Here is a 12,442-nt window from a genome sequence, read left to right as displayed (position 1 = left end):
TGCAGATATATATCGTATCGGAATATACGTCGGAATATACAAACAAGGAACTCACAAAAATGCCAAACAAGGTTTGAGGTAATTTAGAGACAGTGTCACTGTTCCACTAGCCTAGAAATCTAGACGCACCCTAGCTGCAGCAAATTTAATTTGAAGCCAGGGGGATCTAGGCACTCTCCGTTGGCTTGCGAGCTGGAAAAACCAAACTCTAGTCAGGCCAATCACATTGTGTATAGAGTCGGTGGGCGGGCTTATAGCTGCTGCTGCTGCTGGAAATAGCAGTCTTCTGGAAGACTTGGAGTTAAGCTTTTCTTTGAGAAAAGAACGCCACTGAAATCATTCTTAAACTCCAAACATTCATGTGTTTGGAGTTTTGCTGACCGGATATGGCAAAAGTTTAATCTATCAACTAGCTTCGCTACCTTCTTCGTTGTTCTGCCTGGTTGTAGCGCTATCCTATAGCGTGCAGAGGGAATTTGAAAGACAACCGTTTATCCCGCCCCTCAGATTGAGCCCTGTCAATGGTGAGTTCCCAGACCCAACATCTTGATGTGGGTCTGGGAACAGGTCAGGCTACCGTTCCACAGTTTGTCCAGCAGAGAGCACTGACATGTTGATTTTATACATCACACTTATTTAAAAAAAAAAAGAAATCTAATAAATATGTATCAAGAATGATTGTTTGTGTCATGTGTTTATGTAAAAAAAACTATATCTATCGCACAATATATCGTTAAAAGATCTTAAAATCCCTAATATCGATATCTGTACCAGCCACAAAAATCCAGAATTGGCTGGGCTATACTCATGACATCTGTTGACTACATAATTAATTAAAGATTAATAAAGAAATCAAAAATGATATAAGCCTATATAAGTATATTTGCCCATATTATACTTAGTTGCAGCCCTAAGTGCTATATATAAACATAATACAGAGCAGTTGAAACAGTACATTACTACAAGTCCAACCCATACAGGATTTATAAGGTGGATATGATATTGACATAATGAAGGTTTTCTTTTTTTTTCCTTCTTTTTTTTAACAAATGTGATCAAAAAATGTACTGGGCAGGACATTTCACAGATTAAAAATAAACATGCTACTACTCTCTGGTGGACAAACTATAGAATGGAGACCCTTTTTTTTTTTTTTTTTAAATCATATCTTTGGCATTTCTGTACTTAATTTTCTTCATTTATTGGCTGTCATACATACATACATACATACATACATACATACATACATACATACATACAGGTACCAATTCATCTGCAATCAGCTGATTTATCGGACTGTCCGATTTATCCAAAAACCAAAAAAAGTGAGCACACAAGTCAAACTATGGTATTGCAAATTATAATGGAGGCATTCCTTACTATAGAATTTACTGACTGCACACAGAGGTCAGCTTTTGTTAGAACCTTTAGTCAAATACTACCTTCAATTATCAGTGAGTGTATCCTTGGCAGGCTTTGACAAAACCATGAACTAAAATGACGTTGATGTTTCTGAACGTCTGGCATTGCTGAAGTAGATCAAGGCTGGAAACCTTCCTTATGATGCTCACACATATTATTTTCCAAAGACAAGGTTACACGGACCGTACACAAGAATAAATGAGTCATGCTGCTAAGGTGTTGTGCTTTGCCTTCAGGCTAGAAAAGTGTTTTGAACTTTGACAAGCATCTGTATGAGTGTTGACGGGAGTATTTCCAGACAGAACAAACATCGGGTCAATTCTCCACCATACATAAATGCCCCTCAAAGGCATTCTCTTAACTACAGCCTCCTAGCATGACAGTTATCACCCTGAGCGCAGTGGGTGCAGAGCTGCAGTGACATAAACGCAGCATCTGGCACAATTTTATGGCTGCACGTTAACTGAAATAAATAAAGCTGCACTTGCACAGTACAAATGAGAAAATGAGCTCATTAGAAAGAGGATCCAACAATAATGTCTAGTGAGGAGTTCATAAACATTATACAGCGATGCAAAATGCTGCAACAATAATACATAATTCAGGTTTTGTTGTGTGTTGTGTAGTCCCAAGCACAGATGCGGCAAAAAAAAAAAACAAGAGTCAGAGAAGCCAGAAAATCTCAGCACACCACCATCTAATAACTTTATCAGTGTTGCTTGTCAACAACCTATCATCTTTGTGGCATATTTTGTATTCCATTCAAATTTCCTCACACAGAATCACAACATCCACAAATCAGGCCTGCTCTGCCCACCTCAATACTTAAAGAGGTTATTTTTATATTCATTATTGATGCGATCAAAGAAGTGGACAACTCCGACCACCCAAAAAAAACAACTACCCAGAGCCGCCAAGATATCGACCTGAGAGCCGCCATTATTTCGGCTCACTGGGGCTGTTCTGATAGGGTCGTGTAAAGGAACACCGGGTAGCAACATGATCTCCACACGGCGGAGAGAAGGCATTAGCAGCGCTATCTGAGCCCAGGATTTGCTCTAGATGGTCTGGCATTAAAAATGCAACGTGCAAGACATCTCTCGTGGACTAGTCTGCGCTGTGGTACAGCAGTGTAGGGGAGTTGTAAAAGAGATGCATGTGCTCAACAGCAGAAACAGAGCAGAATACAAACAAACAATGGGAGGGAACATTACTGAGAGGATAGTCTCGCTTTGCCAGACCTTCCTCCACAGCGCTGCGAAGGAGGGTCTGGCTAGTTTACACAGCATTCCGGGATGGGAGAAAAATGTGCTCTGGTTCATTGGCATTTCTTTAAACCAATCCCAATCGTCTTGGGCGGCGCTAGGCGCCGGACGGAGCAACGGCGCCTCGGCAAAATAGCCATCGGGAAGGAACTTGTTGTGGTGGAACATGCGTTCCAACGTGCTCGTTCAAAAGTTGTTTTAGTCACGCAACAGTAAACTCAGATTGGACAGATAGTCTAGCTAGCTGTCTGGATTTACCCTGCAGAGACCTGAGGAGCAGTTAACCATAGTCCTCAGAAATCCACCGGAGTTTAAAATGGCAAAACAAAGCGGAAGGCGTGGGACATCCGGTCATCGATATGGACTACTGAGAGGATAGCTTATTGCCAATACTTAATTGAGAAGCTTGGAGGATATAATTAATCCTACTAACAATAAGAGGATTGTTGTAAGAAAATGGTGAAGGAGCATGGAGAGGAAACCATGTTAATTTGTATGACTGTATATACTTCTGCTCATTCACTGTTATATATGCTCTAAACACACCATATATATGAATATAATGTTTAAAAAAAAGTGCTGATGCTTCTTGTGTATCTCAAGCAAGCAGTCCAGCAAACTAATAGGGATTTTAGATAGAACTTATTTAGTCTTGGAATAATGTTATACTTGTTCAGCGGTGTGTTGGGTTTGTTGTCTTTGTTTGTATGATGGGTTGTCTCTACAGAGACTCTGGTTGTTTTCCAAAGCCTTTGCAAGAGAAGGAGACACGAGCTGAACGGGAAACAGATCTGCAGCTTGTATGTTCTCTCTGAATCTCAATTTCCAAATCTCTGTCTCTTGTCTTACTCTCTCAGCTCCTCAGCCAATTTATCCCCATCGTCTTGTCTCCTCTAATCTCTTCTCTCTGTGGATCGACTCAGCTCTATATTTACGTCCTAGACAAAGCATTAAAGTGCTGAATGGAGGGGTATATTTAGTTATGAATATCCACCGTGATAAACACATGACAGGATAGAGAAAATAAAGATAGACCAATGTAAGGCCAAGTAGAATATTCAATACATTTTGGGTACAACATAAGCAAATATTAATTTCATGAGAAATTAACTGTACATATCTATAAAAGGCCTGCACTATTTACATGTAGGGACACTTTCCCCCATCAGTCATAGTGTTTGCTGGAGGTTTGTGTTCAAAACAAGCTAGAGCCGAAATTGCAAAGCGTCCCCCGAAAGACAACAGCTGAGCTTTGAGTTTACAGAAGTTCATTACAGTCAACAGAGTTGTTTACAGTTGGTACTGAGGTTATCATTCAACATTCGGTTTTGTAGTTGTGGACAAATGTATCGTGGCTGCGGCACATCCACAGGCTGACTTGAGCCTAACAAATGGGGCATGTGCACAAGAGACAATATGTTCATAAAACCTGCATGTATTTGGAGCCATGCTTTGAATGTACTGTTGAAATAAGAGACTTCACATTTGTACTTGGGTATAATCTGTGTCAATGAATTGGTGTATTATTGTACCAGGTATATATATATATATATATATATATATATATATATATATATAAAGTTTGAACACACCTTCGGACACACCTTCTCACTCAAATGCGTTTCCTTTTATTTTCATGACTATTTACATTGTACATTCTCACTGAAGGCATCAAAACTATGAATGAACACATATGGAATTATGTACTTTACAAAAAGTGTGAAATAACTGAAAACTCGTCTTATATTTTAGATTCTTCAAAGTCGCCACCCTTTGCTTTTTTTTAAATAAAGGGAAAAAAAGTCCACTAATTAACCCTGACAAAGCAACCTGCCTGAAGTGGAAAACCATTTCAGGTGACTACCTGCATGATGCTTGTTGAGAGAACACCAAGGGTTTGCAGAGTTAAAAAAAAAAGGCAAAGGGTGGCTACTTTGAAGAATCTAAAATATAAGACATGTTTTCAGTTATTTCACACTTTTTGTTAAGTACATAATTCCATATGTGTTCATTCATAGTTTTGATGCCTTCAGTGAGAATCTACAATGTAAATAGTCATGTAAATAAAGAAACACATTGAATGAGAAGGTGTGTCCAAACTTTGGCCTGTACTTATATATATATATATATATATATATATATATATATATATATATATATATATATATATATATATATATATATATATATATATATATATATATATATATATATATATATATATATGTGTGTGTGTGTGTGTGTGTGTGTGTGTGTGTGTGTGTGTGTGTGTGTGTTGTATATTAGGTTCCTGGTGTCAAGTGTTTTAGTTTTTCAGAAAAGATTTTATCCAACAGTTTTTCTATATGCTGATAAAACCTCTTGTAATTAAATTATTGAAGAAACTGTTGCATTTGAACACGTTAAAAACACCTTCAAAAACCGTTTCAATTAGTTAATATTGACCTGTAGTCTACAGTATTGCTTTGTGCAGTATAAGCAAAGCCTACAGCATCAAAAGGTACACACAATTAAAAAAAAAAAAAGTACTTTATGTCCCAGATAGAGAAAGAACCCTTACCTCGTCCCATTCTGAGGTGAAAGAGGGAGATTTCTCAAGCCTCTTCTTGCCAGTGCTACAGTTAGAAACAGACTCGCTTCGGTTTCCCAACCCCCCGTCCTCCTCACTAGGGGGCGACACGAGCAAGTCGGAGTCAGACTTGGAGAGGCTGCGTGCCAGTTTCAGGTCCCCAGGAGGGCGCATCCGAACGGCACACACTGCCCCAGTCCCCAAGTCCCTGGGCTCCTTGTTCACAGTTGCATAAATTGCTTTTGGATCACAGTCTGTCAGGATGGCGGCCATACTGGGGCGGCTAGGTGGCGGTGCCGCTGCTGCTACTTCCTCTTTTACTTTGGCAGTTTTTCTTGATTCCGGCTGGACCTGGCTGGATGGCGCAACACCTGGAAGCCTGAAGGGTTCCTCGCGGCTGTCGAAGACGGGGGAGGATCCGTGCAGCAGGCCAGTGAACACCTCCGGGACACCTGCTCCCTGATCCTGGCTGAGCTGCGAGTTATCTAGAGAAAGAGAAAAGGAATGTACAGAGTCAGTGAAGAAAGAGAGTAGTTTGTGAGGGCTGGAAAGAGGGCTTCTAACTGAGGGGCAGATCCTTAGAGCTAATAAGAAACCACCCACACGAGCCCAGAAACAGATCTGTAATTGTTTCCTACCAGGAGTGGCGGAGAGAGAAAAGAGGGAGAGAGGAGAGATGGAGTAAGGAGAAGGCGTATGTTGGCTGGAGAAATAACAAAATTCCAAACCCAGCTTGCAGTTGTCTGACGACGATCTGCTGGTGCCTGACTGCCTGTATTATGTCACAGGGAATTGAAGCTAGTCATCTCTGTGACTGGCCTCACCTCACAGGCCCTCTTGTCTGTTAGGTCCATTTTGCCCAAAATGACCCAACACTAAGAACTCCCCCAAGCTACTGACTAAACTTGCTTGCAAACACTCACATAACTACACCACAAATAGCAGGACACAAAAAGAAAAACTTACCAGACTATGCAAACAGAAAATGAACAAGAAGACTATAGAAATAATACCAAGAGGAGTGAAACTTACGTCGGCTGGCTTCTCCAACGAAAACAACTCCTTAAATGAGACTGAATGGCAAGAGCAATTAAAAACAATTAGGTTTTCCTCCTCCCTCTCTCTGAGGAATTACTGCCACCTAAGCCTCTTTTCCACAATCAAGTCAGCCATGGGATGACAGTGGCTGTTGTCATCTACGGTGGCTTTAGAAAATAACTAGTCCGTGTGGTTCTGTAGTCATCTTCCTTTTGTGTGATGCGGGTTGTTGTCTGCTGTGTGACCAGCAGCCCTCTGTGTTTTCTGGCTTCTAATTCTAGCCCCCATTGGTGGCTCAGGAATGGAAATTTGAATCGCTGTATCCTCCTGCAGCCAGACTCCTGATAATTAGTCCTGTGACACATGGTAAAGGGGTGTGTGTGTGTGTGTGTGTGTGTGTGTGTGTGTGTGTGTGTGTGTGTGTGTGTGTGTGTGTGTGGACCATCTCTGCCAGGGTGACAGGGTCAGGGTGTTCGGTGACAGCGAATCTGGGGCAGTGACACCACAGGAAAAGTAGGGACATGTTGCAACACTTGGTTGTCCTTCACAGAAGAGTTTCAGCAAACGTTCTGCTAACCGTTGGTGGCTCGTCTCTGCTATCTCACCAACCTGCTGTTCACAGACTGAAAACATCAAAAGAGCTGGCTGCGAAGGAGTCATATTTGCAGTACACGAGGGGAGCGAGCGTACCCACTCAACAGTTTGACACGCAAACTCACTCAGACTTCACCAAACCCTTGCCCCATTACCGTTTCAGGGACCATTTGCAGCGCAAGGAAATGTGCCAAACAACGCTCTGAACTCCCATTTCACAAGTTTCTAAACACTTACACATCTTGGAAAAGTGTGTGTGTCGGTGTTTGTGTGTGTTCTACGGGGTGAGTGAGTGTACTGTGTGCATATGTCAACACCACAGCCAGACACCCACCCTCTCCTTGGCAGCTAGGGAGTGTGAACGCCCTATGAGCACATCAATGTGGTTCCAACAATCTCACATGGTGTTAACCCTTGCAGAGACCACTGCACCCCCTGATCATACAGTTCTAAATCACATTGTGATGTTATTGCAGATCTTATAGATGGGTGAGGTCACCACGGAGGTGGGATGTGTTGTATTTCGTTTGGCAACGAAAGCTCCATGTCTTACTAATGATGTCAAGTTTGTTTTGCAGACACTGCAGTGTTGGTGCTGGCAGTCAATCTTCCATCCACATAGCCCAAAGTCAATGCGTGCTCTGCCTGTAAAAACTCTGCTTTGCTTTTTGTTGTTTTGTGATTCGAAGAGATTTTATGTACTGCAGAAAGTCAATAAGGAACTAAAGGCCATCGTATTGACATTTGGACATTTACAGTAAAGCAAGTAAACAAATGCTTCTATTTGCAGTGCCGGTCCATAAAGAACAATAGTCCCCGTTATCATATTCAACAGCATAGACATACACATTATAGGATATAGCATAATGTAAAATGCACCAATTACATTGGTAAACTCATAATTACAACTACTCACAAATAGGGCTGCAACCAACGATTATTCTTTAATAAAAGAAAATGACTCAAACCGATTCATCGATTATCAAAACAACTAAAATCGATTAATCTTTGCAGCTCTACTCCCAAACACGTTAACAACTATGGTTCTTAAACTGATACATCTTGTTAAATCTGAAGGTTGTTGTGGGAGTTTTTTTCCCATCCCCAGCCTCTCTGCATCCATCTGTGGCATTGCAGATTCAAACAACTGTACATCTGTGAAGCAACCATTCAAGGCGTTGGATGGACCATTTTCTTCTACTTGGCATGAAAGGGAACTAAAACTATACAAGCTGCACATCCAGGGTGAAGAAAAGAATGCATGACTGTGAAACTAAATGAGCAGGAAGTATTTAATGAGGTTAGCTTTGATTCTTCACTATCGCACTTCCTAACGGTGTACTACGGAAACCCCATGTTTGTTAGAACTGTGGAGAATCCTAGTAGGTTACCACTTGTGAGAAACATCCCTTGGGAACCCTATAAAACAAAACACAGAGGTGGAAACCTGTTGGGAAATATATAATATTCCTGCTGAGAGCAGCAATGGGTTTGTGACGGATGATAAACACCCTGGTAGCGCTGACCGCGCATATCTCCTCCACCTGCCACAGAGTGCTGATGTCTGGTCCCTGACTGGCCACACGGGAGGGAGGAAATCAGACCTCAGATCGCCTCAATCACAATATGAACCACGTGCACGGGAGCAGAACTAAACGGTTAGGCTCAGCAAGCTGTCCGGGTTTATGTAAAAACACAAAAGTGGGAACCGTGCATTTAACTATAACTTGCTGACGTGCACAATCACAAAGAGGTACTATTCGCATATAAACCATCTAGTGGTTTTTGTGGCTTTAAAAAAGGGAAAGGAGAGTACACACACACACACACACACACACACACACACACACTTGATAGTAGTCAAGGAGGACACTGAGGATTAAAAAAACACGATGGACTTCAGAAGAGGTCATTACCTTCACTCGATTTTCTGCGCGTTTCTGAACACAGCCATACTGAGAAATATACAGAGAGAGTTGTGTGGAGCAGATAGTCTTAATTAGCTTTGTAGCAACTCATTTGGCAATGGCTTGAATGTAACGGACATTCGTTAATATCAAAAAGTTACGCACTAAAGCTTTAACAATCATCATCATCAGTTATTTCAATGTTGCTGCAGTCCATCTAGAAATAATTTGGAACAAAATAACTTCAAACTCTTTCCCACAACCAAAGTAGGAAAATTAAACAAGCAACCCGACAAAACTATGCAAAAAAACTGATTCTGATTCCTCCTGTAAACAGCACTATCAAATCAGCTTGCCTACCATGCTTCTTCCTACAGTTCCTTTAGCAAGCATGCCACAAAAAGAATTATCCAATAAAGATATCCTGTATGGGTGTCAGCAAAAACCCAGAGCCCATGCGCCTTACCTCCACTTCATGCTTGACTGGATGAAGGGACATATCCAGATTTAAGCGGGATGTGGATCGGAGACAGGAATGTCACAATCTGATCAAGGATTCTGTTTCATATTGGCAATGAAATGAGTCTTCTCCACTTGCCAGGGAGTGTCAATCAGCCTGCTCCCGACAAGTCAAATCCGCTCTGCTGCTCCAGAATGCCAATCATGCATTCCCTGGCAGCGCTAATCCATGCCTGCCCAGCTCCCCCTGCAAACTCAAAATGCATTTCTCCCATTTCATTGCCATGCTTGGCTTGTGTTTTCCCAAGTCTGGTGTGTCCTGTCCATCTTTGCCTACCCTCGCAGCATTGCCAGCAGCTGCTGTTCCTTATTAGGATACTAAAATCTGAGGAGAGTCGTCAAACTCACCTCCTGGTGCCCGTGGGCTCACCCGTCCAGGAGGGTGCAGGGTGTCTTTCGTCCTGCTTGGGGTTCTGAGGTCGCTTGGGGCAGTGGGTTTACGCTAAAGTGGGGGGAAAAAAAAGAAGAAGAGTTTACTTACACCAGCCAATCGAATCTTACCTCCCAAACACAATCATATTAGCATCTGCAGTTACCCAATTAATAGCCCTGGCTTATGGATTGAGTTTATGGCTTGGCTATTATGGCTTGGATATTTCAGCTATCTTAACATTAAACAAAGATGCTATCCATTTGATGCCTGCATTGCCGTACTGGTGGCAGGTTCGCCCATATCAGCCATAATGTAGCTTTGCTCACAAGGCTGTGGATTAGAGCAGAGAGGACACCATGCTGCTCATTTATTATAGTTAGGCAGCTGAGGAGCACAGATAATCCGATCCGGCGCTTGAAATAAAACATGTGAGTGGATATTGTGGGCAGCAGGTGGGACAGCAATAATAAAAACTGCTAACTGGACGATACATTTGAAAAGGCAATAAAACAAGATATGATAGGGCAATAAATAGAACAATCGGGTTCGCATAGACACCCAGTTATGAGGGCCAGTTAAAGACGACTTCTGCCTTCTGCTGACATATGACTCAATCTCGGACTGTGAAGAGGCCTTCATCTTCGTTATATAAGCTGCTATGGTCAAATGGTCACGGTCCAGATATGCTAAAATGAAAACTGCAGCTGGATAGTGTTCTCCGACTGTCAAAACTCCATCCATATGGCTTTTTTTACAACTTGGCAACTGGCAGGCAATAAAGAATGAGACAAAAGTATTGCCAAAATTGAACCTACTGCTTGACGTAGGGGTAACGATGCAAAACATATGAGAAGGATAAAAAGAAGAATGTCAGAGTTACCTGAGGTAGGGCACTGGTGGAGGACTGTATAGTGGTGTTCTCATCTAAGGAGATAGAAAACACGAGAGTTAGGAGACCATTTGGGCAGATGACAGATGATCTTGGCCCATTCACAGTTCAATTACTCAATATATCTTCAGACAGATAATGTATTGCCATTTTTGATTGTCAGGACAGACATTATGCTACGAGGAAGTGAATGTGATGTATAATAAAATCATGTATTATGCATCGCGACATATCGAGCCACGAGTCCGACAGACTTTAGATTAATCTACTATGCAGACGTGATAAAGCGGTTTTAAAAGAGATGAAAAACTAATCGTTTAACATTTCTGTCCAACTCAAGGGTGGAGGACACAAAACAGTCAAGGATCCCTTTTCTCCAACACCATCATTTATCCACATTGGGGGAGGCATGATGACATCAGCGATTAAACTCCAACCCTTCCGCTCAGTGACGTTTTCTTATGGCGCTAGTGAGGCTGACTAAGCTGCAGGGCCCGAGGGGATGTTTTTAAAACATCTACATTAACAGCCAGGATCAAAACGACCTCCTAATTTAATCCCATTTAATCCAATTACATGCATTGCCATTCATCGGCCACAACGAAGGACATTTCTGTTCATGTGCAACACACACACACACACACACACACACACACACACACACACACACACTTAGCAGAGGTTAACCATATGGGTGTCGGCGCTCTTGCTAATGAGGATCGGAATGCATTCAGGTTCTGTTGTGCTTGGACGGCATCAGTGGAGTTTAATTTTTTTTTTTTTTACATTTGGGGCTTTTTTCCGCCTTTATTTTTGACAGGACAGCTAGGTGAGGAAGGGGAGAGAGAGAGGGGGGGGGAGACATGTAGGAAATTGTCACAGGTCGGATTCGAACCCTGGACCTCTGCGTAGAGGCATAAACCTCTAAGTACATGTGCGCCTGCTCTACACTGAGCCAACCCGGCCACGGAATCAGTGGAGTTTTAACAAGTATTTTGAATAATGGCTCCAGCTCTTCATCAACTCTGCTGTAAGCCTGCCAGGAATGAGGTGTCACTGATATGTAAAAGTGGTAAAGTGAGGCTATGTAGTTTACCCAGGAACATAAGAATCTCATTTAAAGAAGGACATACTGGAAAATGCACACTTTTTCCTCCTGCTGGATTATACTTTAAACACACAATTACCTTTATTGGATTGGGACTCCTGGCTGGGCGGTGGGTGTTTGGTCTGTGCCGTCAGCAACAACTCATATGTGTGATCCTCCTCCTCCACTGGCTCGCCTCTCTCATCAATACTGCTATTAGTATACAGGGCCTGCAGAAAAAAAGACACAAAGGGAGCAGAGGCAAGGAGACCGTAGAAGGAAGGAAGGTAAAAGAAAAATGTTAACGCACAGGCGAAGGACTTGCTATTAAGCGTTCACCAATACTGGTTATATTTTATGATCCAATCATTTCCTTCGGCGAGTAAAACGTAAAGCCGGAAAATATTTTGGTAATGAAAAAATTCCTTAATGTTATTTCAATAAAACGTCATCTATACTGTAGTCAGCTGCAGTTGAGGCCAGACAGGTTCTCTCCTTTTCTACTTCACTTCTCCTCTTTTTACGCTGCCTGTGCCTCACGCCCCACTCAGATGAATATTTATTAAGAATACATCATTCGATTTGAGCAGCGGCCGAGAACAGTCATTAAAAGGTTTGTGGCTAAAAAAATAATAAGTAAAAAGTGGCTTTCAATATGGCAGGTAATCATTTTCCAGCAGCCCCTGTGACATTGTAATAATTGATGTCCAACCTCTCAGAGGAGCTAACTTTTAAAAGGGATTCTCACATGCATCCTTGCTAAAGACAGCACATATGAG

At 42.0% G+C, this 12,442-nt stretch overlaps 1 protein-coding gene across 13 annotated transcripts in view; it reads right to left on the bottom strand.

The window, feature by feature from the left end:
• The window catches only part of LOC120558842 (ankyrin repeat and SAM domain-containing protein 1A-like), a 74,477-nt gene that overhangs the window by 33,045 nt on the left and 28,990 nt on the right, over positions 1-12,442 (bottom strand). For 12 of the 13 annotated variants that reach the window (XM_039800130.1, XM_039800120.1, XM_039800125.1 and 9 more), the window contains 4 exons: positions 11,764-11,893; positions 10,568-10,611; positions 9,663-9,756; positions 5,248-5,741 (listed from right to left, as the gene is read on the bottom strand). In XM_039800130.1, the coding sequence (XP_039656064.1) occupies positions 5,248-5,741; positions 9,663-9,756; positions 10,568-10,611; positions 11,764-11,893 (762 nt within the window). Of the gene's footprint in view, positions 1-5,247; positions 5,742-6,288; positions 6,562-9,662; positions 9,757-10,567; positions 10,612-11,763; positions 11,894-12,442 lie in introns of those variants that run through there. The other variant, XM_039800129.1, reaches the window with a different exon arrangement.

This window comes from Perca fluviatilis, chromosome 5 (assembly GCF_010015445.1).
Source record: "Perca fluviatilis chromosome 5, GENO_Pfluv_1.0, whole genome shotgun sequence".
Classification (NCBI taxonomy): domain Eukaryota; kingdom Metazoa; phylum Chordata; class Actinopteri; order Perciformes; family Percidae; genus Perca; species Perca fluviatilis.
Note: the sequence above shows the minus strand (reverse complement) of the source record. Positions and strands in the feature narration are given on the sequence as shown.